Source organism: Ornithorhynchus anatinus, chromosome X4 (assembly GCF_004115215.2).
Source record: "Ornithorhynchus anatinus isolate Pmale09 chromosome X4, mOrnAna1.pri.v4, whole genome shotgun sequence".
NCBI classification, from domain to species: Eukaryota; Metazoa; Chordata; class Mammalia; order Monotremata; family Ornithorhynchidae; genus Ornithorhynchus; species Ornithorhynchus anatinus.
The window spans coordinates 3483881-3510565 of NC_041752.1; the positions used below are offsets into that span (position 1 = coordinate 3483881).

The 26685-nt window shown below is 53.6% G+C and overlaps 1 protein-coding gene across 1 annotated transcript; it reads left to right on the top strand.

The window, feature by feature from the left end:
- ARRDC1 (arrestin domain containing 1) lies at positions 1-26300 on the top strand. The gene is made up of 8 exons (XM_029054484.1): positions 1-140; positions 12593-12703; positions 18020-18070; positions 19011-19165; positions 19922-20104; positions 20774-20950; positions 21126-21543; positions 22806-26300. The coding sequence occupies exons 1-8, from the start codon at positions 23-25 to the stop codon at positions 22868-22870; spliced, it is 1278 nt and encodes a 425-aa protein (XP_028910317.1). The 5' UTR covers positions 1-22; the 3' UTR covers positions 22871-26300.
- The last annotated feature ends 385 nt before the right edge of the window (positions 26301-26685 follow it).

The following is a 26685-nucleotide window of genomic DNA, read 5'->3' on the forward strand; positions in this document are numbered from 1 at the left end:
TGGTCGGCGGGGGTCCGGGGCCATGGGGAAGCTGCAGCTGTTCGAGATCCAGCTGGCCGACAGCCGCGTCATCTACGGCCCCGGACAGCCGCTGGCCGGAGCCGTCACCGTGCGCCTCGCCGCGCCGCTGCCCTACAGAGGTGAGGGGCCCACGGGCTCTCGGGCCCACGGGCTCTCGGGCCCACGGACGGGCACAGGCCGGCAGAGACGCCGCGCTTCCCTCCCCCCCTCCTCGTTCCCCCGCGGTGGGCGGGGCGGGCCCCTCCTTACCGCTCCCCCTTCCTCTCCCCAGCGGGCCGGCCAGTGCTCCGCACGCAGCAAGGGCTCTGTCACTACGCTTGGATGGATGGATGGATGGATGGATGGATGGATGGATGGATGGATGGATGGATGAAGAGTCCCGCCCGGGACCCCGGAGTTCCCGCTCCCCCAGCCTCCCCCCACCCCCCAGTCACTCGCCCTTCCCTCAGCCTCTCCCCGCTCCCCCTAGCCTCTCCCCCATCCCAGCCTCTCTCCTTCCCCCAGCCTCTCCCCCGAGCTTCTCCCCCCCATCCCAGCCTCTCCCCCATCCAGGGCTCTCCCGCATCCCATCTTCTCCCGCATCCCATCTTCTCCCGCATCCCATCTTCTCCCGCATCCCAGCCTCTCCCCCGTCCCAGCCTCTCCCCCGTCCCAGCCTCTCCCCCATTCCATCTTCTCCCCCATTCCATCTTCTCCCCCATTCCATCTTCTCCCCCATCCCATCTTCTCCCCCATCGCAGCCTCCCCCCCTTCCCCAGCTTCTTCCCCCTCCCCCCAGCCTCTCCCCCATCCTAACCTCTCTCCCTCTGCATCCTCTCCCCCCTTCCCCCCAGCCTCTCCCCTTTGTCCCCTCGCCTTTGGGGTTTCCCTTTACCCCCCCCCCCCCGGCCCTTGGGAACCCGCCCGACCCATAATCATGGTAACAGAGATTTATTGAGCGCTAAAGGTGCGCAGAGCGCTGTACTAATCGCTTGGGAGAGGACAGTGTCACACTAAATGGATTCTGTGTGGGCAGAGCTTTACTGGCCTCTCAGCTTTGCGGGGCTTCCGTTATCCCCCCAACCCCACCCCGGCCCTCGGGAACTCTCTCCACCAATAATCACCATAATAGTGAGGTTTATTAAGTGCTTACTAGGTGTCAAACATTGGGCGGAGCGCTGGCCTCAGTGCAGGGCTGAGATCGCCAACCCCGTGGCGGACAGGGACTGCGTCCAGCCTGATAAACTTCAACCTACCCCAACGCTTAGAACAGTGCTTGACACATAGTAAGACTTTAACAGATGGCATAAAAAAAAAATAAATCGGACACGGTCTTTGTCCTACATTGGGTCTTATGGAGGAGGGAAAACAGAGAGAAAAATCCCCATTTTACAGATGAGGAGACTGAGGCGCCAAGACATCAAGTGACATTCACACGACCCTGTGCTTTTCCATTAATAATTACTAATCATGGTATTTTGTTAAGCACTTACTTTGTCCCAGGTGCTGTAGTGAGCACTGGGGTGGATCCAAGCAAATTGGGTTGGACACCGTCCCTTGTCCCACACGGGGCCTACAGTCTCACTCCCCATTTTCCAGATGAGGCCGCTGAAGTCCAGAGAAGTGAAGTGACTTGCCCAGGGTCAGCCGGCAGGCGGGCGGCAGAGCTGGGATTAGGACCCAGGACCACTGACTCCGAGGCTCGGGCCTTTTCCGCCGTGCCCTGCTGACGCTGCTTCCAGAATTGTTTAAACTCTCTCCCCAACTCCACCCAACAAAATGCCCACCGCTGCCCTCTGTGCCCCCCACCCTGGGTGGGCTGGAGTGGGTGATTAACTGGCCAAGCCCCCTGTCTAAGACACCTCCTGGTAAACTTGGCTTCTTAATCATCCAAGCAGTGGTATTTATTGAGCGCTTACTGTGTGCAGACCACTAAATGCTTTGAGAGAGTCCGGTGCAGCAGGTGTTAGATAATAATAATGTTGGTATTTGTTAAGTGTTTACTATGTACCAAGCACTGTTCTAAGTGCTGGGGTAGATACAAGGTCATCAGGTTGCCCCACATAGGACTCACAGGCTTCATCCCCATTTTACAGATGAGGTCACCGAGGCCCAGAGAAGTTAAGTAACTTGCCCAAGGACAAGCAGCTGAGCCAGGATTAGAACCCACGACCTCTGACTCGCAAGCTCGGGCTCTTTCCACTGAGCCACGCTGCTTCTCCTGCAATCCCTGCCCCCAGTGAGCTTAGAGTCTAGAGGGGGAGGTAGACAGCAGTGTAAATAATCAATGCTGTGGGGTTGAGGGTGGGGCGAATACCAACTGCCCAAAAGGTCACAGATCCCAGTTCAAGAAAGCCATCAGTGGCACGGCAGAGAGGCGGCGTGGCCTAGTGGCTAGAGCCTGGGCCTGGGAGTCAGAAGGTCTTGGGTTCTAATCCTGGCCGTGACACTTGTCTGCTGGGTGACCTTAGGCAAGTCACTTCTCCGGGCCTCAGTTCCCTCATCTGCGAAATGGGGATTGAGACCGGGAGCCCCACGTGGGGCAAGGGACCGTGTCCAACCCGAGCGCTTAGTACGTTTCCGGAATATAGTAAGCGCTTAACAAATACCATAATTATTATTTATCGAGCGTTTACCGGGGGCGGGGCACTGTACTAAACGCTCAGGAGAGGACAGCACAGCGGATTTGGTAGGCACGTTCCCAACCCAGGAGACCTCTCAGTCCCGCTTTGGTGGGATTGGACCGCTGAGGCTGGATTGACCACACCTACACCCTGATTTTTAAGCACTTACTATATGCCAGGCACCGTTCTAAGCCCTGGAGTAGATACAAACTAACCAGGTCCCACACTGGACTCACAGTCTTAATCCCCATTTGGCGGGCAAGGGAACTCTCCCAGCAGCCAAGCGGCAGATGGGGGGATCCGAACCCGCGCCTTCTGCCCCCCAGGCCCGTTCCCTTTCCGCCAGGTCACCCTGCTTCCACACTGCTGCTAGTTGGAGGCCTTAAGCTTGCCGCGTCTGCGCCTTCTTGAACCCGGGCTACGTCAGCCTGTGCCCACTTCCACCTTTGCGTGGGGGAGGAAAGATGGAGCCATGAGGTCTTCAGGGAAATGCTCTCCCGTCCCCTCTTCCCGCTCCTACCTGGAGCAGCACGCGAGCCCGAGGACAGGAAAGCCTTTGGATTTGCCTGAGGCGGGCGAGAGGGCCCGGCTGCCCGGTAACTATGGTTACCCTCTGCCAGACCTGGATGGCTGCCCTCTGGGAGAAGTCATGGGCAATTAGAGTTTTCAGAAACCCCGTGCTCCAACTCTGACTTCCGAGGGTGCTTCCTGGCCTAGTTCTTCAGCCCGCAGGAAGCCGAGGGAGCCGAGGGAGCCAGGGAAGTTTCACTCAGATTGGGCGGCTGGAGAAAGCAAAGTTAGCCTAACCAGTCCACCCCAGGGGACGCAGCTTAGTCCGGTGGTTAGAGCCCGGGCCTGGGAATCAGAAGGGCCTGGGCTCTAATCCCGGCTCTGCCGCTTGTCTGCTGTGGGACCTGAGCAAGTTGCTTCACTCCTCTGTGCCTCAGTTACCTCATCTGCAAAATGGAATTAAATATCTGTTCAGGGTCCCTCTGTCCCCCATTTGGGACAGGGACTGTGTCCAATCTGATGGTCGTACTTAATAAGTGCTTAATAAATTCCATTTCGACAAATTGCTTCCTGGCCATTTCCGGCCCCTGTGGTGTTTGTTAAGCGCTTACTGTGTGTCAGGCACTGTACTAAGCACTGAGGTAGATGCAAGGTTATCAGGTTGGACGACTCCCATATCCCACATGGGACTCACGGTCTTAATCCCCATTTTACAGATGAAATAAGTGAGGCCCAGAGAAGTGAAATGACTTGCCCTATCCAGAAGAGAAGCTGAAGCTTCTGGGTCTCTGCCACTGTTTAAAAGTAGGGATTTCTGGAACTTCAAGTCTCTTGGGGGGATCTCAGATGTAATAATAATAATTGGGTGGGTTTTTTTAATGGTTAAATGCTTACTGTGTGTCAAACATTGTACTAAGAGCTGGGCTTAGTACAGGTCCCACATGGGGCTCACAGTCTAAGCAGGAAGGAGGCAGGTATAGATTCCCCATTTTACAGATGAGGTAACTGAGCCCAGAGAATAGTAATTAATAATTATGGTATTTGTTAACCGCTTACTTTGTGCCGGGCACTGTACTAAGCGCCGGACGTGAAGCTACTTGCCCGGGGTCAAACAACAGACTAGTGGCAGAGCCAGGATTAGAACCCAGGTCCTTCTGCCTCTCAGGCCCAGGCTCTGTCCGCCAGGCCACACTGCTTCTCTCACCCAAAAGTTTTCGGGAGAAAGTTGTCTTTTGCGGCCGGTGAGGATCCCGGGACGTCCACCGCCTTTTGTTATGGGATGAGACGGATTGAGTTTCTTGGATTGTGGATTGTGGGGATCTGAAACCAGACCCAAAGATCCTGCACAATAAAGAGGCTTAATTTTTTCATCTTCCCCTTTCCTGGTCACTTTGTGGGCAGATGCCCTCCCTGGACTAGCAGAAATCCAAATTAAGGGTGTGTAGACACCCGGGGTGGTCAGGGGTGGGGCATCCCTAAGAGGGAAATTGTGTCAAGGGTGCAGCTGCCTCTCTGCAGTTTTCCAGGTTTCCGGGAGAAGCCAGTTGGAGAGTTCAATAGAGTAAATAGGTGTGATTCCCAAACCCCAGGGAGTTTGTAGTCTACTTTTTTTTTAACTGGTATTTATTAAGCGCTTACTATGTGCCAGGCCCTGGTTTAACTGCCGCTGGGGTCGATACAAGATAATCAGGTTGGATTCAGTCCCTGTCCCGTGTGGGGTTCACCATCTTAATCCCCATTTAACAGATGAGGGAACTGAAGCACAGAGAAGTGAAGTAATAATAATTGTTATTATGGTATTAAGTGATTATTAAGTGCCAAGCATTGTTCTAAACATGTGGCGGAGGCGAGATTAGAACCCATGAGCTTCTGACTCCCAGGCCCGGGCTCTATCTGCTATGCCACGCTGCTTCTCGTCCATCAAGGAGTTCCTGGAGTCTCAGGCAGATCCCCTCCACCCTCCGAGCCCAGCTGGGTTTAGAAGGGGGCACCTGGCTGACGCGGTGATGGCTTGTGGGTGTGGAGTTGGAGCGGCCAATCCACCGGGACACTGGGTGGAAGAAAACCAGTTTGTTTGGGCCCTGGCCCAGTTCCTTAAATCCTCCTTCTCCTTCTGGCATCTCCTAAACTCTGCTGTTGGTCCGGTGAAAAGAACACAGGGTTGGTCAACGGGTCTCGGTGGGTCTGGCTCTGACTCCTCGAGTCGGGGAGGGCCAACGGGGCCGTGACCTCAGAGGGGAAGGTTTCCGACCGCCCAAGAGTCGCCCGGGCCGTTAGGCGAGACGGACGGGTCCGACAGGAATCCCGAAAATCTGCTACCGTGGCCACGGCCTGCTGGGTCACGGAGGCCCGGCAGCGGGGTGAAGCTGAGGTCACGGCGCGACGTGCAGCGTCCCTGTCCGCCCCCCGCTTTCGTTGTGCTCTGGGCCCTAGCAGTAACACGACTGGCACCGGGGAGAGTGGGCAAATAGGCCAAGAATCCCATCCTTTTTTATAATGGTATTTCTTAAACACTTGCTTTGCCAGGCGCTGTATGAAGCGCTGTGGTAGATATAAGTTAATCGGGTTTGACACAGTCCCTGTACCACATGGGGCTCACGGTCTTCATCCCTATTTGATGGATGAGGGCACTGAGGCCTGGAGAAGTGAAGGGACTTGCCTAAGGTAAGTGGCAAGTGGCGGAGCTGGAATTAGAACCCAGATCTTCCTGACTGCCAGGCCTGGGCTCTGTCCACTGGGCCGTGCTCCTCTCAGATTCTCTTTCCCCAAGACTCAGGTCCGAGGCCTCTTGGAAAGAGTACAGGGCCTGGAAGTCAGACGACCTGGTTTCTAATCTAGGCCCTGCCACTGGCTTGCTGTGTGACCTTGGGCAAGTCATCTCTCTTCTTTGGGCCTCGGCTTCCTCATCTGTACCTGTGTTCCCTTAGACCGTGAACCCCTGTGGGACACCCTGATTATGTTGTATCTTCCGAGCGCTTAATTAATACGGAGCGCTTGGAAAGTACAATTTGGCAATAGAGAAAGACAATCCCTGCCCACACCAGGCTCACAGTCTAGAAGGGGGGAGATTTATGTAGCTCAGACCCTCTAGGCTCCCAGCCTCAAGAAAGGCAGGGCTTGGGGAGGGAGCTTCACCTTGAAGATGGAACTTCCCTGCTTGCTTTAGAGGTTCATAGTTGGCCTTTCCACCCCAAGACTCTTGTCAAAATGGAATCCATTTCGATCGATCAATCGTATTTATTGAGCACTTTCTGCGTGCGGAGCCCCTTCCCCTTTATTCATTCCCCCTCCCAGCCTCATGGCACTTACGTATGTATCTGTCGTTTTTTAATATTAATGTCCGTCCCTCTAGACTGCAAGCTTTTTATGGGCAGGAAATGTGTCTGTTTATTGTTCTGCTGTACGCTCCTGAGTGCTTAATAATAATGGTTCCTGTTAAGGATTTAGTGTGTGCCAACCACTGTTCTAAGCGCTGGAGTAGATACAAGGTAGTTAGGTTGGACACAGTCCCTGTCCCACATGGGACTCACGATCTTAATCCCCATTTTACAGATGAAGTCACTGAGGCCCTGAGAAGTGAAGTGACTTGCCCGAGGTCACATAGCAGTCTTATGTCCCAAGTACTGTTCTAAGTGCTGGGGTAGAAACAAAGTAATCAGGTTGTAGGTTTGGTAGACACTTTCCCTGACCACAGTGAGTTTACAGTCGAGAGGAATTAAATTCCAACATAATCTCTCAGCAGTCAAAGCTCCTGCCGATTTCTGAGCGCCTGGCGTTTTTCAGAGTTTCATTTTAAAATGAAGAACTGGTTCGAAAAAAATCATTTAGGAAACAGGTCGCCAAAAGAGCTGTCCGTCGTCTGTGGGTGGAGATGTCGGTGCCTGGGTGGGCTCAGCTAGGTATCCGCACCGATGATTCCGGTTTCACCTGCCCCTTGTCCCCTCCTACCTCACCTCCTACCTCACCTGGCTGCTCTCCTACTCCAACCCAGCCCCCACGCTTCGATCCTCTAATGCCTACCATCTCACTGTCCCTCCATCTCGCCGCCAACCTCTCGCCCACATCCTGTCCTCTGGCCTGGAATGCCCTCCCACCTCATATCCGACAGACAATCAGTCTCTTCCGCTTCAAAGCCTTACTAAAGGCCCATCTCCTCCAAGAGGCCTTCCCTGACTGCACCCTCCTTTCCTCTTCTCCCTCTCCTTTCTGCATCGCCCCGACTCGCTCCCTTCATTCATCCCCCCTTCCCAGCCCCACAACACTTAGGTCCAGATCTGTCATTGATTTATTTATATGAATGTCTGTCTCCCCCTCAAGAATGTAAACTTGTTGTGGGCAGGGAATGTGTCTGTTTATTGTACTCTCCCAAGCACTTATAACAGTGCTCTGCACGCAGCAGGCGCTCAATAGATAGGATTTGAATGAGTGAATGAACCTGCGGCGTTGAGGGGTCTCAGCCGTCGATGCTTTCTCCTCTTGGGATAGGAGTTGCTGACATCCAATTTTTCTAAACCTAAAATGGAAACAGCAGCAAACTGCCGAGCCTCCGATTGGAGCATTAGGGAGTTCTTGTTCTGCCCCCTGATTAAGAAGAAAAAAGAATCAGAAGAATAATTGTGGTGCTTTAGCACTGGGTTCCCAGCGCTACACTAAGCACTGAGTTAGAATCAAGATGATCAGGTCCTGCACTGGGCTCATGTGGGGAGGGAGAACAGGTGTTTAATCCCCATTTTACATATGAGGAAACTGAAACAGGCAAGTGATTTGCCCAAGGTCACACAGCAGGCACGTGGCAGAGCCAAGATTAGAATTCCCCAACTCCCAGGCCTAAGGAGCAAATGTCCCAGCTGTCTGACATTACTGAGCCCTTACAGTGCGTTCACCGTGGGGGAGTACAATGTAACGGAGTTGCTTGACGTGTTCGCTGTCCACAGCGAGCTTCCAGTCTGATGGGAAGGAGCAGAAGGTTTGAGTGTGGGTTCAGCGCCCTTTGAAGGGAAGCCACTTCCTCTTCCATTTTGTTTGCGTTCGCTTCCTAATTGGCACCAAGGGTCTCCCACTGGACAGGGTGGAAACGTTTCCAACAAGCGACTCTCCCTAAGCAGGCTTTTACAGATGGAGTGTCTGAATCTCATCCCCCTTGAATCCCGCTCGCTCCTGGAATTTGGCCTGTCGGGCAGCAAAGGCCTCGGGTGGGAGGGGCCGGTTTGGGTTCGGCTTGAGCCTGTCTAGCTAACCTAAGAGGCCCAGAACAAAGAAGCTGACTCAATTCTGACGTGCTTTTGGGTGGGGACTTTCCTGTGTCTCCTTATCTGTGCTGTCTATCTGCCGGATATTTACTGCTTTGGGAGCTAGAGGAGGGCAGACTTTCCCTCCCGATCCTCCCTTTCGCAGTTGCTCTGACAAAGTATTCATAAGTATCTGTGAGAAAATGGCCTGGTGGAAAGACCCCGGGGTCGGGAGTCATTGGGCCTGGGTTCTAATTCCGGCTCCACCACTTCTCTGCTGGGTGACACTAGGCAAGTCACATCAGTTGTCTAGGGCTCAGTTTCCTGTGAAGTGGGCGTTCTGTTTTCTATCCTCCTTTGAATGTGTGGGGCAGGGATTTTGTCCAACCTGATCATCATCTCTCTAGTCCGGTGTTTAGTACAGTGCTTGCCTTATGGTTCTTAACAAATACCTTTCATTCATTCATTCAATAGTATTTATTGAGCATTTACTATGTGCAGAGCACTGTACTAAGCGCTTGGAATGTACAAATCGGCAACAGATACAGTCTCTGCTATTATCATTGTTTATTGTGGTATTATGTGCCAGGCACTGTACTAAGCACTGGGGTAAATATAAGCTAATCGGGTTGGACACAGTCCCTGTCTCACATGGGGCTCCCCCTCTTGATCCCCACGGTACAGATGAGGTCACTGAGTCCCAGAGAAGTGAAGCGACTTGCCTAAGGTCACAGAGCAGACATGTTGCGGAGGCAGGATTAGAACCCAGGACTTTCTGACTCCCAGCCTCCGGCTGTGTCTCCTAAGCCACACTACTGGTACAAACCAGTCCCTCTAGACTGTGAGCTCATTATGGGCAGGGATCGTCACTGTTTATTGTTGTATTTTACTTTCCCAAGAGCTTAGTAGAGTGCTCTGCACGCAGTTAAGTGCTTAATAAATACGATCGAATGAATGAAAACCAGTCCTGGGCCTTTTGGGCAAATCCAACAGGCCGACCAAGGTCACTCCTCGGGTGAGCACAGGTTCGGCCGAAGCTGGGGAGCGGTGGGAGAGGTCTCGCATTGAATCCTTCCTTCCCCAACGCACCCCCAAAGGTGAACTCTATGGCCTGGGAGCCCCCCATTGGAGCCCGTGGGAGAGTAGGGGAGGAGGAAGCAGTGGCCGGGAAGGACGTCTAATAGGGGCGAGAAAAATGGCAGCTGCTAAAGCAGCTCCACCTCTCCTCAGATACCTAAGATCTGTTGGACAATTCAGCGGCGTTGTCCAAAATAACAAACAAAAACACACTATCTGGGGCACTGCGCAGGGCTCCTTCTCCACCGGCCCCCTTCCCAGCTGGATTGGGAACGTGGCCCGGGAGACCAGCGGGAGGACTTGCAAATGTTGGAGTGGTTTTAGGGATCAAAAACCCTCTCAGCCCTGGTTCCCCTCCCCACCAGCTGTATGGATGTGCAGCACAAACTCACACACACACACTCACCCTTTGTCATTCCCTTTTCCTCTCCCCAGCTGCATATGCACACCCCACACAAACACACACCCTTTCTCAGCCGTTTTTCCTCTCCCCAGCTGGATATATACACACACACCACCTACACACCCTTGCTTAGCCCCTTTTCTTCTCCCCAGCTGTATTTGTGCACCCCAAACGCTTACCCTGCCCCCCAACATCCTTTTTCAATCCCTTTCCCCACACCTATAGAAGGTGTCAGCTCACGGTGAGACATGGAGTGGGTGGGGGGCGATGAGGAAAGAATCAGTCGGGTCTCAGTCTCCTGAGCTGCAGGAGGGCAAAGGCCACAGGCTGTATTGTCCTCTCCCAAGTGATCTGCACCCGGTAAGCGCTCAATAAATACGACTGGATGAATGAATGATCCAGCAGTGGGTGACTGACTAAGCTCCCCCCTTTCCTCTTCTCTGCGGTTCCCCCCTCCCAGCCCCGTGGCACTTCTGTCCATATCTGTCATTTATTTATTTCTGTTCTCGTCCGTCTCCCCGCCTCTAACTGTAAACTCGTTGTGGGCAGGGGATATGTCTGTTTCTTGGTACGTTGTCCTCTCCCAAGCGCTTTGTACAGTGTTTTGCACACAGCAGGTGCTCAGTAAATACTAATGAATGAATGGGTGGGGGGATTCTCTCCTTCCCCACTCCCGCCCCGGTGTCTGGAAAAGGAGGAGACTTGTCTGGGGAATAAAGGCCTCTTTGTGGGGTCGAGGAAACCAGAGCCTTGGCTCCCGGCAGCTAGTTCGGCCCCGTACCGCGGGTGGGGCGGACCGAGAGAGGCTCCTTCTTTCCAGCCGGCCACGGGTGGGGCACTGGGGTGACCGGCTAGCCACACGGCCCCTCCAGACACTCCAAGCGCTCTCCTCTCGGGTCAGAGGTCGGGCCTTGTGGCCTTTGGCTCCCGGGGCGGAGTGACCGGCAACTGGGCTTCTGGGCCGCGGGGCGGGGTGTTCCCCCCCTCACGGAATCTGGAAAGCCAGGAAGGAGGGAGGGGGAAGAATATTCCTTTGCGTTTTCTCCGGGAGGCTGAGGAATGCAGAACAGCCTGATGGAGCACCTAATGATGATAATCGTGGTGGTATTCGTTAAGCACGTACTAAGATCCTTTTTGGCAGGGAACGTATCTGCCTACTCTGTTACATCGTACCCTCTCAAGCACTTAGTACAGTGTTCTGCACACCAAGTGCTCAATAATAATCATCATCATCAAGGTATTTGCTAAGCGCTCACTATGTGCCAAGCACCGTTCTAAGCACCGGGGTAGATACAGGGTGATCAGTCGTCCCACGTGGGGCTCACGGTCTTCATCCCCATTTGCCAGATGAGGTCACTAAGGCACAGAGAAGTGAAGTGACTTGCCCAAGGTCACACAGCAGATGAGTGGCAGAGTTGGAATTAGAACCCATGTCCTCTGACCCCCAAACCTGGGTTCTTGCCACCAGACCATGATGTGCCAAGCCCCTCACTAAGCGAATCACATTTATTGAGTGCCTGTTTTGTGCAGAGCACTGTACCAAGTGCTTGGAGAGGTCAGAATGGGAAGAGCACGTGATTGAGCCTCAGGAGACCTGGGTTCCAATTTCGGCTCAGCCACTTACCTGCCAGGTGACCTTGAATAAGTCATTTTTTGATGTCACTGTGCACTGGACTGAGCACTTGGGGGAGTTCCAAAAGAGATGGAAATCCTTGCCTCAGGGAACGTGGAGTTTATTGTGTACCCTGGGTACCTTGGCCTAAGCTCCCGGAAGAGCCTCACAGAGTAGGTAATAATAATAATTCTGGTATTTTACAGATGAAGTCATTGAGCCTCAGAGAAGTTAAGTGACTTTGGGAAAGTCACACAGCTGACAAGTGGCAGAGCTGGGATTGGAACCCATGACCTCTGACTTCCAAACCCGGGCTCTTTCTACTGAGCCACGCTGCTTCTCCTAGTCCCTATCCTGCATAGGGTGCTCAGTCTCAATCCCCATTTTACAGATGAGGTAACTGAGGCACAGAGAACAATAATAATAATAATTGTGGTATTTGTTACACACTTACTATGTGCCAGGCACTGTTCTAAGCGCTGGGATAGATATAAGATAGTGGGGTTGGACATGGTCCCTGTCCCACATGGGGCTCACAGTGTTAATCTCCATTTTACAGATGAGGGAACTGAGGCCCAGAGAAGTGAAGTGATTTGCCTAAGATCACACAGCAGACGTGGGGCAGAGCTGGGAGTAAAACCCACGACCTTCTGACTCCCAGGCCCGGACACCATCCACTAGGCCATGCTGCTTCTCACAGACATGGAGCTTACAGTTTACAGTGGTCATTCATTTAATTCAGTGGTATTTACTGAGCACTTACTATGTGCAGAGCACTGTACTAAGCATTTGGAATGTACAATTCAGCAACAGATAGAGACAATCCCTGCCCAACAACAGGCTCACAGTCTAAACGGAGGACTGAGCTCTTGGGTTACAATTAGGTCGGGCACAGTCCCCGTCCCACACGCGTTCTAAGATGGAGGGAGGACAGGGATTTTTTTCTCCCCATTCTACAGATGAGGAAACCGAGGCCCAGAGCGGGTATGTGACTTACCCAAGGTCACCCGGCAGGCAAGGACTAGATCCCAGACCTGGTGGTCCCGCTCCCCAGGGGGAAAAAGGCAGGGGAGGAACCAGGTCTCTGAGGGGAATCCTTCCTCCCTCAGCCTCTCCTGACCGAAGCTTTGTCCCGCAGCCATCAAGGTGACCTGCATGGGCTCCTGTGGAGTGTCCAACAAGATCAACGACACCGCCTGGACCGTGGAAGAGCCGTATTTCAACAGCACACTCTCCCTGGCCGACAAAGGTTAACTCCCGCCGAGGCCGGAGGGGTTGGGAGGGGTGGAAGCCGGAAGCAGGCCGCCGAGGTTTATCCACAATAACTGCGCTCTTTGGGAAGCTTATGTGCCGAGCACTGTCCTAAACACCGAGGTGGATGCAGGATCGTCGGGTCGGGCACAGCCCCTGCCCCGCGTGGGGCTCCCAGCGTAAGGGGCAGGGAAAACAGTGTGGTCTAAGCGGGTAGAGCCCGGGCCTGGAAGTCAGGAAGACCTTGGGTTCTAATTCCGGCCCCGCCACTTTTCCGCTGGGTGACCTCGGATGAGTCTACCAGAGATAATAATGATAATAATTTTGGTATCTGTTAAGCGCTTACTCTGTGCCAAGCACTCTTCTAAGCGCTGGGTAGATACAAGGTAAACAGGTTGTCCCACGTGGGGCTCACAGTTTTGCGTTTTTCTTTTTAATCCCCATTTTACAGATGAGGTAACTGAGGCACAGAGAAGTTAAGTGACTTACTCAAGGTCACACAGCAGAGAAGTGGCGGGGCCGGGATTAGAACCCACGACCTCTGACTCCCAAGCCCAGGCTCTTTCCACTGAGCCGGGATGACCAGATACAACCTGTCTCCCTCGCGACTCAAAGCCTAAGGGTGTGAAGGGAGGGTGGGTACTGAGTCCCCCTTTCACAGATGCAGAAATTGAGGCACGGAGAAGTGACTCGCCCGGCGGCATGCAGCTGGGGCCTATAAAGGGCAGCTATGTACTGACTGCGGTGTCTGGACTAGACCACCGTTGAGTCAGCCAGTCCTATTTATGGAGCGCTTCCTGTGTGCAGAGAACTGGACTAAGCGCTTGGGAGAGGACAATACAACAATAAATGAACATATGCCATGCCCACAGTGAGGAAGAGAAGAAAAGATTAAAACTTGTAACTTCCCCGATTCAGTTTCCTCCCTTTTTGGTGAGGGTAGCCCATGGCCTAGTGGAAATAGCCCCGACCTGGGAGTCAGGCGACCTGGATTCCTAATCTCGGCTCCGCCTCTCGCCTGCTGTGTGACCTTGGGCACGTCACTTGACTCGCTTGTGCCTCGATTTCCTCATCTATAGAATGGGAATGAAATACCTGTCGTCCTCCCCTACCCTTAGGCTGTAAAACCTTGACGTGAGACAGAGGCTGCGTCGGCTCGTACTGTATGTTCCCCAGTGCTTAGCACAGCGCTTGTCCCGTAGTTAAGGCTTAATATCACAGTTCTTATCGCCGCTTGTCAGCTGGGTGACTTTGGGCAAGTCACTTAACTTCTCTGTCTCAGTTACCTCATCTGGAAAATGGGCATTAAGACTGTGAGCCCCACGTGGGATAACCTTATTACTTTGTATCTACCCCAACGCTTAGAACAGTGCTTTGCACGTAGTAAGCATTTAACAAATGCCATCATCAACATTATTATCAGCATTATTATCGCCGCTCGGGGCACAGACCAGGGCCGAGGGGTGGGTAGGGACTGGCTGAATTTGTCCCGAGGAAGTCTGCTGGCTGCTCGGTTTGAGTCCTACCCAGCAGGGTTCAGTTGTATTTATTGAGCGCTTTCTGTGTGCAGAGCACTGTACTGAACGCTTGGGAGAGGACCACGCAACAATAAACAGACCCATTCCCTGCCCATAACAGTCTAGAGGGGTTCCTCCAGGGACCTCGTGACTCGGGGACGCTACGCAAGCACGGCAAACCTGTTTTCTCGGTTCTGCCCCTTGGCCCCGGGCCAGGGCTAGTGACCTGTGCCTGTGACTCTCACACAATCAGGAAGCGGTGCTCTCTGCCCAGCCGGGGGGGGGGGGTGTGTGTGTGTGTGGGAGGGGCTGGTGACACCGGACAGGTGACGGAGAATGAATCACCTGTTGCCTTCCGGCATCAGTCAGCCGATCGGATTTATGGAGCGAGCGCTTACTGGGTGCAGAGCGCTGTACTGAGCACTCGAGAGAGTACCCTATGCCGATATGACCGACGCATTCCCCGCCCTCGTTGAGCCGCGGTCTAGAGTGGGAGAGCATAAATGAATACACGAGGATAAATAAATAAATTACGGATAAGGACTTAAGTGCTGCGGGGCTGGGAGGGGGCGCGATGAATGAAGGGAGCAAGACAGGGTGACGCGCAAGGGAGCGCAAGAAGAGGAGAAGGGAGCTTAGTCGGGGAAAGCTTCCTGAAGGAGACGGGCCTCCAATAAGACTTTGAAGAGGGAAGAGTAATTAAGAAGATATGAGGACGGAGGGGATTGTCGTCATCCGTGGTATTTATTGAGCGCTTACTACGTGCGGAGCTTGGGGCTAAGTGCCTGGGACAGTACGATACAGCAGGGTTGGCAGACACGTTCCCTGCCCACAACGGGTTTACTGTCTAGATTTCCCTAAAAATCACTTTTTTTGGCTTTTCTGGTTCCCCATTTTTAATAATAGTAATAATAATAATTGTGGTATTTGGAAAGTGCTTGCTATGTGTCAAGCACCGTTTGAAGTGCTGGGGTAGATATTAGTTAATATAATAATAATGGTATTTGTTAAGCGCTTACTCTGTACCAAGCACTGTTCTAAACGCTGGGGGAGATACAAGGGAATCAGGGTGTCCCGGGTGAGGGACTCCCCATTTTTTACATAGTCCCTGTCCCACATGGAGCTCACAGCCTAAGTAGGAGGTTGGGGGGACATTGGGAATGCACATTTTACAGATGAGGAAACTGAGGCCCTAAGAAGTGAAGCGACTTGCCCAAGGTCACCCTCCAGGCAATTGGCAGAGCTGGGAGTAGAACCCAGGTGCTCTGATTCCCAGGCCTGGGCTCTTTCCACTAGGCCGTGCTGCTTCTCTGAGCTAAGAACTGAGGTAGATGAAAGATAGGTTGGACTAATCCGTGTCCCACTGGGGCTCAGGTGGGGAGAGAAAAGAGGTATTTAATCCCTATTTTACCTGTGAGGAAACTGAGGCAGAGTCACCCAACAGGCAGTTGATGAAACTGGGATTCCAACCCAGGCCCCCAATCTTCCGGCTCGTGCTGGCTCTTGCTGAGAGGTAGTACGCCCTGAGAGAAAGAACTCCCAAGCATTTAGTGCAATGCTGTGCACTGAATAAGCACCCAATCAATCTATCACTCATATTTATTGAGAGTTTACTATGTGAACCAAGCGCTCCATTGGTACAAGATAATCAGATCGGACCCAGACCCGGTCCAACATGGAGTTCACAGTCTAAGGCAGAGGGAGAACAGATAGAGAAGTGGATAGAGCACGGGCTTGGAAGCAGAAGGACCTGGGTTCTAATTCCGTCTCCGCCTCTTGCCTGCGGTGTGACCTTAGGCAAGTCACTTCACTCCTCTGTGCCTCAGTCACCTCATCTGTAAAATGGAGATTAAGGTTTGGAGCCCCATGTGAGACAAGGACTTGGTCCGACGTGATTATCTTCTATCTACCCAGCGCTTAGTACAGTGACTGGTACATAGTAAGTGCTTAACAAATACCATAAAAAACTTCACTATTTTTGGAAGAGAGCAGGGGGTGAGGAAACAGTACTGTGAATGTAAAAGCTGGGGGGACCTGGGCAGTATTACTCCTTCCCCGAAAAAGGCAGCACAAGCCTCCATGGGCTGCACTTTCTAGATCATAAGCTTGTTACGAGCAGGGAATGTGTCTGTTTGTTGTTGAATTGTACTCTCTCAGTGCTTAGTACGGTGCTCTGCACACAGTAAGTTCTCAATAAATACAATTGAATTGAATTGAATAGGGCTGAGAGGAAAGGAGGGATAGTTTTGCTACCTTCAAGTGACCTCAGCCATTTCCTAGCTTGGCCCTAGAGTCTCTTCCTTTAAAACGGGGAGGCCGGCTCGTATCCCGGCCTTGATTTCCCCGTCCCGAGTTGGCGGCCATTCCCATAGGGGTCAGGCCACTGGCTCTCCCTCAGCCGCACGGCACTCACCTCCACATCTGTCATTTCTTTCTTTCTATTAGCGCCTGTCTTCCCCTCTACACTGGAAGCTGGTTGTGGGCAGGGAATGTGTCTGCCAGCCCTGTTGTCTTGTACCTTCCCAAGCGCTCTGCACGCAGAAAGCGCTCAATAGATAGCCCCGACTGATTGGCCGAGAAGCATCCTTCCGCTCGCCGATCCATGTCTGGCCGGCCTCCGAGGGGATGGTAGCCAGAGCGGACCGCCCGCTGCTTCTGGGGTTCGGTCCACCCCCTCCTCCCAGCACCCCGAGATCGCCCGCGAGCATCCTCCCGTAGTCGGGCGGTACCAACAGACCCTCCGCCCAGCTGGGCCTCGGAGGGACGCAGCCCCTCCCGTCTCTCCCGAAACCGCCTCGGAGGGTTAAAAATAAGAACCCTGTGCTATTTGAGGAAACCTTTTAAACATACAGAATGCTCAGTTTCTAAATGTGCGGCCCCAAATGTTAGCTTGAGACCTCGATCACGAGGCCGGAGCCCGTGGGAACTGGCGAGGCCTGGCAGGGTGGCTTTTGGCTCAGGGCTTTGGAAACGGGCAACAAGGAGCTGAGGCGAAGTGGTCTGGCTTCTGCAGCCGACAGTCATCACCGTGGTATTTGTTAAACACTCGCTGTGTACTCAGCGCTCGGTTGACATAAGGGGTTAGCAGCTAGAGAGACGAAATCGTCCCACCCCCCACCCCACAGCACTTTTTTTAAAAAAATTATATATAATTTAAAGACATGGACAGAAGCAGCGTGGCCCAGTGGATCGAGAACGAGCCTGGGAGACAGAAGAACCTGGGTTCTAATCCCGGGTCTGCCACTCGTCTGCTGTGTGACCGTGGGCAAGTCACATCACTTCTCTGGGCCTCAGTTCCCTCATCCATAAAATGGGGAATAAGACTGTGAGCACGTGTGGGACAGGGACCGGGTCCAACCTGCTTAACTTGTATAATAATAATAATGGTATTTGTTAAGCGCTTACTATGTGCCAAGCACTGTTCTAAGCACTACCCCAGAGCCTAGTTCAGTGCCTGGCACTGAGCACGGTGTAGTGGATAGAGCACAGGCCTGGGAGTCGGAAGGTCATGAGTTCTAATCCCAGCTCTGCCATTTGTCTGCTGTGTGACCTGGGGCAAGTCGCTTCACTTCCTCCGTGCCTCAGGTCCCTCATCTGAAAAATGGGGATTGAAACTGTGAGCCCCACGTAGGACAGGTACTGGGTCCAACCTCTTTTGCTTGTATTCACCCCAGTGCTCAGTACAGTGTTTGGCCCATAATAAGTGCTTAACAAATACCACAGCTGTTGTTATGATTAAGCGCTTAACAAATACTGCAAAAACAAAAATGTGTGTGTTTGTCCCTTTGTGTTTGCAGGGACACTGTCGGCTGGGGAACACACCTTTCCCTTCCAGTTCCTCCTACCAGGTAAGTCCCAAGGTGCTGTGGAGACTCCCCTGACACCAATCCTACCCTTTCTGGCCCCTTTTCCCCAGACCCTGCCAGGGGAGTCGGGGTCATACAAGGGAAGAGACTATGTGTTCTTGAGGTCAAAGAACTTAGAGAAGCAGCATGGTGCAGTGGCTAGAGCAAGGCCTGAGAATCAGAAGGTCAAGAGTTCTAATCCCACCTCTACCACTTGTCTGCTGCGTGACCTCGGGCAAGTCGCTTCACTTCTCTGGTCCTCAGTTCCCTCATCTGGTAAATGGGGATTGAGACTGCGAGCCTCACGTGTCTAACCCGATTTGCTTGTATTCACCCAAACAGTAAGCGCTCAATACGTACGATTGAATGAATGAATGAATCCCTTGGGGCCTCACACTAAAAATAAAAAGGGGGAGACCGTAAGCTCCTCGAGGGCAGGGATCCTGTGTACCAACTCAATCAATTGGTAGTATTTATTGAGCTCTTATGGCATGCAGAGTCCAGTACATCAGCATGCGCAAACCCGTTCGCTGCCCATAATGAGTTTACAATCTAGAAGGGGAGACAGACATTAATATGAATAATTGCGATGAGAGTGAGGGGGGAATCAGTAGGAGGGGACTTAAAGGAACATGGAGAGGGCGCTTAGCGTGCTCCGTTGTAAATTCATTGTGGGCAGAGAACATATCTGCTAATTGGGTTTTATTGTACTCTCCCAAGCCCTTAGAACAGTGCTCTGCACATAGTAAGTGCTCGATAAATAGCACTGATTGATCCTGTCCTCTCCCGAGCGCTTAATGCGTGCAGAGTACTGGAGAGCTTGGTTCTGTATTCTGCGTTCAGGAAGCACGCGATAAATACCGCCGATTGATTGTTTGACAGAGGGTTGGCCCTCCCAACCCAAGGTGAGAGTTTGGAGTGTCCCTCCCCTTCCTTCCTCCAGCCACGGCGCCGACGTCATTTGAAGGTCCATTCGGGAAGGTCATCCACCAGGTGCGAGCAGTGATAGACACTCCGCGCTTCTCCAAAGATTACAAGTGCAACAAGGTCTTCTATATCCTCTGTCCCCTCAACCTCAATGACATCCCCGATATCGAGGTGAGGGGGTTGGGGAGGTGGGTCTGGGAGGGAACAGGATCCATCTGCTTGGTTTCAATCGTTTTAGGGGAAAATGAAGGATCTAGAACTCTCTTCCAGGAAGAGCAGCGTGGCCTAATAATAATAATCATTATTATTATGGTATTTGTTAAATGCTTACCATGTGCCAGGCACTGTACTAAGCGTTGGATAATGGATAGAACATGGGCCTGGGAGTCAGAAAGATGTGGATTCTAATCCTGGCTCTGCCACATATCTGCTGTGAAAGTCACCCTGTGAACTTGGGCAAGTCACTTCACTTCTCCGTGCCCAAGTTACCTCATCTATAATAATAGTAATAATAATGATAAACTGTCAGCTCGGGTGGGTAGGGAATGTGTCTGTTTATTGTTGTATTGTACTCTCCCAAGCGCTTAGATCAGTGTTTTGCTCACAGCAAGCACTCAATAAATACAATTGAATGAATTGATTGAATGACTGGTGGTGGAGATGGGATTAGAACCCAGGTCCTTCTGATTCCCAGGCCCGTTCTTTATCCGATAGCTTACACTGCTTCTCCATCCATAAAATGGGGTTTAAGACGGTGAGCCCTATGTGGGACGGGGACTGTGACCAACCTGGTTATCTTGTATCTTCCCCCTTGCTTAGTACAGTGCCTGGCACATAGTAAGCGCTTAACAAATACCATGAAAATAACTTTTAAAAATAAAATAAGAGTGTCCGACCAGCTTCTCCCCATCCGCTCTGGGTCCCCAGAACCCCAACACGGTGTCCACGACCAAAAAGTTCTCCTACAAGCTGGTGAAGAGCGGGAGCATCAACCTCAGCGTGACCACGAACCTTAAGGGCTACGTCGTGGGACAGATCATCCATCTCCAGACGGACATCGAGAACAAATCGGGGAAGGACACGGGGACGGTGGTGGCCAGCCTCCTGCAGGTGAGACGCCCCCAACCTCCCACAATCCCCCCACCTCCCAACCCCTGCACTAAGGCACGGATCCTCAGCCTGGTTGACCACTCCCCGAGGATGGCAAGATGAGCCGTCAATCGATGATATTTATTGAGTGTTTACTCTGTGCCCAGCACTGTATTAAGCGCTTGGAAGTGAACTGTAGAACAGAGTTGGTAGACACGTTCCCTGCCCACAGCGAGCTGACAGTTTAGAGGGGGAGACTGGTCAGTCAATGGGTGGACTGAGTGCTTAGTCTTTCCCGGTGGACTTAGCGTGCCCCATTTTATTAATAATGATGATAATAATAATAGTACTTGTTAAACTCTCACTATGTGCCAAGCACTGTTGTGAGCACTGGGGTAGCTACAGGCTAAATCAGGTTGGATACAGTCCCTGTCCCCCGTGGGGGTCACAGTCTCAATCCCCATTTTCCAGATGAGGAAACCGAAGCCCAGGCAATTTAAGTGATTGGCCCAAGGTCACGGAGCCGGCATTAGAACCCAGATCTCCCGACTCCCAGGCCGGCGCTCTTTCCGCTAGGGCCCCCTGCTTCTCCAGGCCTTGCTCCGTCAATGGGGCAGGCTGTGGGAGGCCCTTGACATCTCTCGCTCTCTCTTTCTCTGTGTCTCTGTCTCTCTCACACCCCCTCGTCAGAAAGTGTCGTACAAGTCGAAGCGCTGGATCTATGACCTGCGGACCATCGCGGAAGTGGAAGGGGCAGCGGTGAAGGCGTGGAAGCATGCCGAGTGGAGGGAACAGATCCTCGTCCCCGCCCTCCCCCAGTCCATCCTTCAGGGCTGCAACCTCATTCACATCGACTACTACCTGCAGGTAGGACAGATGGCCCGTCCCTTCTCCCTCCCTTCCTTCCCGCCACACTCCTGCACGTGCCCCCAGGCGACGATGCCCGCCTGAGGGAATCCTGGGGCCGGGCAGGGTGTGGGGCGGTCCCGGGCTGAGGGAATCCGGGGCCCGGGCTCCCGTCTCTGTCCTCTCCCTCCGCCAGGTGTCTCTTAAGGCTCCCGAGGTCTCCGTCTCCCTTCCCCTCTTCATCGGGAACATAGCGGTGAACCGGGTGCCCGTCAGCCCCTCCCGGCTGCCGCTCCCCGTCCTGCCCTCGGCACCCCCGGAGGACGAGGACGCGGACGCGGCCGGGGGCCGCCCCGCCATGGACAGCGTCTCCATCTCCACCAAGAGCCACTCGCAGCAGCGGCCTCCGCCGCCGCCCCTCGGCCCCGCGCCCGGCCCGAGCTCCCCGGACCCCCGGCTGGACCCCGAGCCCGGCGGCTCCCCCGGCCGCCCGCCCCTCTGCCTGTCCACCGGGGCCACGGTGCCATATTTCGCCGATGGGACGGTGGTGCCGGTGCCCACGGCCGGCTCCCTCATCCTGCCCCCCGAGTACAGCACGTGGGGTTACCCGTACGGTGAGCCGGCTCATTCATTCGTTAAGTTCATTCGGTCGTATTTATCGAGCGCTTACTGTGTACAACGGGCTCACAAGTCTAGAGGGGGAGACAGACACTAATATAAATCAATAGATTAAATGAACAAATTACAGAATGTGAGGTGGGGGAAGGAGAGTAGGGGGTGCTTGGAGTCACACCGTGTGCCCATAAATCAGTCGTATTTATTGAGTGCTTACTGTGTGCAGAGCACTGTACTAAGCACTTGGGAGAGGACAACGGAACAATAAACAGATATGTTCCCTGCCCACAACGAGCTTACGCTCCTAGTTGAAGCCTTTTAGTCCCTAACTGAGTGCTTTGGGAGTAACTCTGGGGCTCCTCGCTGACCGCCCTGTCCCGGGAAGAGGTGGGGGAAGGCGGTGGGGGTTGGAGCGGCCTGGTGGGGAGACTCCTCGGCGGTCTCAGGGTGGCGCCTTCTAGTCTTGTCTGCCCCCGAGCCCCCCCGCTGCTCTGCCAAGTGCCTCTGCCCAGGGAGGGGATGGCCGAGGGAGAGATGCCCCCGCTAGCATCAGCACGGGAAGCAGTGTGGCCTAAGGGCAAGAGCCTGAGCCGCTAATTCCGTCTCCTCCACTTGTCTGCTGTATGACCTTAGCCAAGGCACTTCACTGGGCCTCGGTCTCCTCATCTGTCAAATGGGGATTCAGACTGCAAGCCCCATGTGGGACATGGACTGTGGCTTTTACCTACGCCAGCGTTTAGTACAGTGCCCGGCACATAGTAAGCACTCAAGTACCATTAAAAAAAAAGCAAGGACTTGCCTGGGATACCTACCCCCATGCCACCCTTGCCATGCCCTCAACCCAGTCGTCCTCGGTGAGGGGCTTCACCACCCAGGCTCTTCCTAGTTGAGAAGCAGCATGGCCTAGTGGAGAGAGCTTGGGCATGGAAGTCAGAAGGACCGGCTCTGCTGCCTGTCTGCTGAGTGACCTCGGCCAAGTCACTTTACTTCTCTGGGCCGCGGTGACCTCATCTGTAAAATGGGGATTAAGGCTGTTAGCCCCATGGTGGGGAGAAGGACTGCGTCCAACCCGATTAGCTCATATCTACCCCCGTGTGCGTGGCACATAGTAAGTGCTTAATAAATACTATAAAAATAAAAAGAGGCAGCCACGGCCCCTCAATTTAGGTTTAGCGGTTGGGGATAGTGTTCTGGGAGGAGAGGAGGAGCCCCCAGAGCAGACCGTCAGAGTCTCTTGTGTCCTGTGGCTTCTCCCTTTCAGAAGCACCGCCTTCTTACGAGCAGAGCTGCAGCAGTGCCAATTCAAACCTGAGCAATGGAATCTAGCACCGGCTCCGGATGGACCACCCACCCCCCTCACCCAGCCTGGCCGCCTCGAAGCTTTTCAGCGGCCTCCCTCCCACCGACCCCCTGCGCTTCTCCGATGACTTTGGCCCCGGGGCTGGCCGTGAGGCCGACCCGGCCAAGGTGGCGGGCAGGGAGGGGAGAAGAGAGGCCGGAGCAGGACCGCCGGCCCCTTTCCTTCTCCTCCCCGGCCTAGGTCGCGCGCGGCTGCCTCAACTTCCCGCCCGGAACCCGTGCTGACGTTGATTTGCCGCTTTCTCTCGAAGCGCCCACGATGCCTTATCTGAAATGCTACTGATTAGTCTCTCTGCTAGAGGTGGTGGGCAACTGGGCTGGGGATGGGAGCTCCTCCCCCTCACTTTTGTGGAAGCTTTAATGGTGCCCCTGGCCCACACTGCTGCCCATCCACTAGCAAGGAGATTCCCCTGGGGCTGGGCGCTGGGACAGCCGCTCTCTTCCCGGGACTCCCACCTAGCCCCCGACTAGGACTGGGATCCTTTCTGGGTGCCATACTCCCCCCGGGTAAGGGATTTTGAGGGGCTGAGGCGTTGATCCCGCTGGGGACGGAGCCCAGCCTTGAGCTGAGAGGAGAACTGTGGCTTCCCTCAGAAGCCCTTGCTCCGGGAAGCCGCTTATGGCCAGGAGGCCTGGGCTGTCTGGTCTCTCGATGCTACTGGCTTGTGGCCTGCTCCGGCCTCTCTCGCCTGCCCATCCTGGGGTATCTCTGGCTCTACCTCTCCTCTCACCCGAAGTCTGTTTTCTGGATTCTCAGCCCTCCCTCCTTGTCTCTCCTCCCCTCGGTTCCCCCCCAACAGCCCCGGTGCTTCTGCCCGGCTTTTCTGGTCCACCGGGAGCGTTCCCGACCCCGGATCTCTGACCCCTCAGGGGAAAGGCAGGGACGAAGGCCAGAAGGATTTCTGTCTGGGGCCTCCCTCTGCTTGCCCCCTGTCCCTCTCCACCCCCTCCTCACTCTCTCCCTGGGCACTTGACGGTGTTGGATGTAGGAATCAATGGGTCAGTTTTCTCTTCCTGCTTCCTCCCGACTGCCCCCGAGCAAGGCAGGGGGTGGGAGGGAGGGCCCAGGGATGGGCGAGGGGCAAGGAGGGCAGAAGTGGGCTGAGGGAAGGGATCAGAGGGAAGCTGAGGTGAGTCAGATTGGGGGGCAGGGGCATCCACCCTAGGATGGACCCCTGCTGTTCTTGCAATAATGTCTACTGCCCCCCTCCTTTGTCACGCATGCTCACTCCCAAACACGCGCACACACACATATATGAAAAGATACATATAGACAAGCATACTCTCACAAACATACTCACATATCCACCTATCTGTTCTTTTCCCTGGGCCTTGTCTAGGCCTGTTGCCCTTTCGGACTCCCACCTATACACATACATCCATATTCATCTATACCCACTTGCGGGGTGTTCCCTCCCACAGGGTCGGCTCTGCAGGGTGGCGGGTTCTGGGGTTTCACCTCCCGTCGGCCTCTCCTCGGAGAGGGGACGGGAAGGGGAGCTCCTTGCTGAAAAACGCGACTCTTTGAGCCTCTCTGTTTTCTTGACCTAGCGGGTGGCTGGGAGAACAACAAGGCCCTGTGGGTTTTAAGAAAAGGGGGCTGTTGTCCTCCCTGTGGAGTCAGGGAGCGAGATCCTCTCTTTCAGCCCCACCTTCTTAATAGCACATCCTTCCCCCTACTGCTTGGGCAAGCCCCAGCTCCCTCTTGCCCCCTCAGACTGCAATCCAGTGAGAGGGGGAACCTCTCCTTTCATTGCCCTGAGCTCTGTCTCTATCTCTCCCACCTCCCGGCTTCTCTCCGCAGCCAAGCTGAAACCCTCTCTGATCCATCCTCTTGCCTTCCCGAGCCCCCGGATCAATCCAGGGCGAGACAGGCTGCCGTGTGGAAGCTCTGGATCAGGAGAGAATCTGCCGATAATGTAGCGCTTCCTGCCTTGGCTGTTACTTTCTGTTTGCTGTTTCCTTTCTCTGCTATTCCCTCCTCTCCAGGTGGTGTGGGTCCTGCTCTGAGGTTGAGCTTCACACTCTGGCGTTTTTTTTTTTCCCCCATTGCTGCTTAGGTCTCTTCTTACATTCCTACCTTCTTCTTTCTCCTCCCATTTCCCACGCTAATAAATAATCCTCCCCTAAGTGCTGAAAATATTCTCAAGCCCTCCTCCCCTGGCCTCAAGGAGTTTGCAATTTAGCAGGGGCCTTGCTGTTCGTTCTTGATGGAAATAAGCGTGGTTTGACTTAGAGTTTGAGTTGCAGCCTGTCCATCTTTCCTTGCATTTTGTTCTGGGTGGGCTTCTGCTACTATTTGCTTAGGCCAGTTAGGGAATAATTGATAGGCCTGCTTTAAAAATGCCCTTTCCCTCAAGGGGTGCAGTCAGAGTGGGGTAAGGGGGTCTTGCTTTTTTTCTTCTCTGGCTGTGGGTCTGGGTTTGGTGTTCCATGTGAGGTTTACAGGGTGGAAAGAGAGCAGACTTACTGGGGTTTCCACTGTGCCCGGGCATCCTACGACTGGATGGCATCTCTCTCTCAATATCCATGGGCATTTGATTGCTGCTGCTAGGTGACTCTGCCCTCCTTAATATGGCCTCTGCCCCTCCCGCCCCCCGTCCTTGTTTATTGATGACATTCTCACTCCAACTGCCTCTGTTTCTCCACCTTTGGAAGGGATCACCCGTCCCCAACCGATTTCACCTTCCCCCTTTCCTCTCTCTGCCCCCGCCGCCCACCTACCAATGCACCCCCTTAAAGCTGGGATCACCACCCCATCTGTTTCTCTCCTGTCGTAGGGCTTCCATCTCTCGGAGACTACACCTCTCTCTGGGATCTGTATTTTTTTTAAACTAAAGAATGAAGGAATTTTTTTTAAAACCTCAGTGACCTGAGTTACCGTCTTCTTCCTCCTCTCCCTCTACCACCGTATCTACTTGTCTTTCCTCTGTCTCATCCTCTTTCCCTTCTTCTCTTCCTCCTCCACGTCCTCTGCCTCATCCACTTTCTCCTCCTCTCCCCCTCCTCCTTGTCCTTTTCCTTCTCTTCCTCCTCCTCTTCTCCTTACCCCCATACATCCATGGGGTGAGGGGCAGGCATCCCCAGAGAAGGGAGGAAACCCACCAAGAAGGAGAGCATCGCTCTATGCCGGGGAGGGAGGGAGGAGCCATGGACGTGAGCAACCTCCAGCCCCTCCTGTGTATTTTGTACGCTGGTTTCAGATTCGGTTCTTTGAGTCACAGCTTTGGTTTTGTATCGCACCTCACCGTCTCTACGGCTTCTGATTCTGGCACTATTTATTATCCGACGAAATGGTTTTTAATGGCCACCGCCCCCGCTCCAGTTCTGAGCCTCCGTCACCAAATGGAACAATCAACCTGAAGATTCTAGGTGTAAATAAAGTTCTTGTTTTCTAGTCCTTTTTTAAAAAATGGTATTTGTTAAGCGCTTACTACGTACCAGACGGTGTGCAAAAGTGTTGGGGTAGATACAAGGTAACCAGGTTGGGCACAGTCCCACATGGGGCTTACGGTGGCTTCGTGGAAAGATCACGGGCTCAGGAGTCAGAGGACGTGGATTCTAATCCCGCCTCCGCCGCTTGTCTGCTGTGTGACCTTGGGCAAGCCACTTAACTTCTCTGTGCTTCAGTGACCGCGTCTGTAAAATGGGGATTAAAGCTGCGAGTTCCAAGTGGGGCAACCTGATTAACTTGTATCTACCCCGGTGCTTAGAACAGTGCTTGGCACGTAGTAAACGCTTAGCAAATACCATAATAATAATACAGATGAGGGAACTGAGGC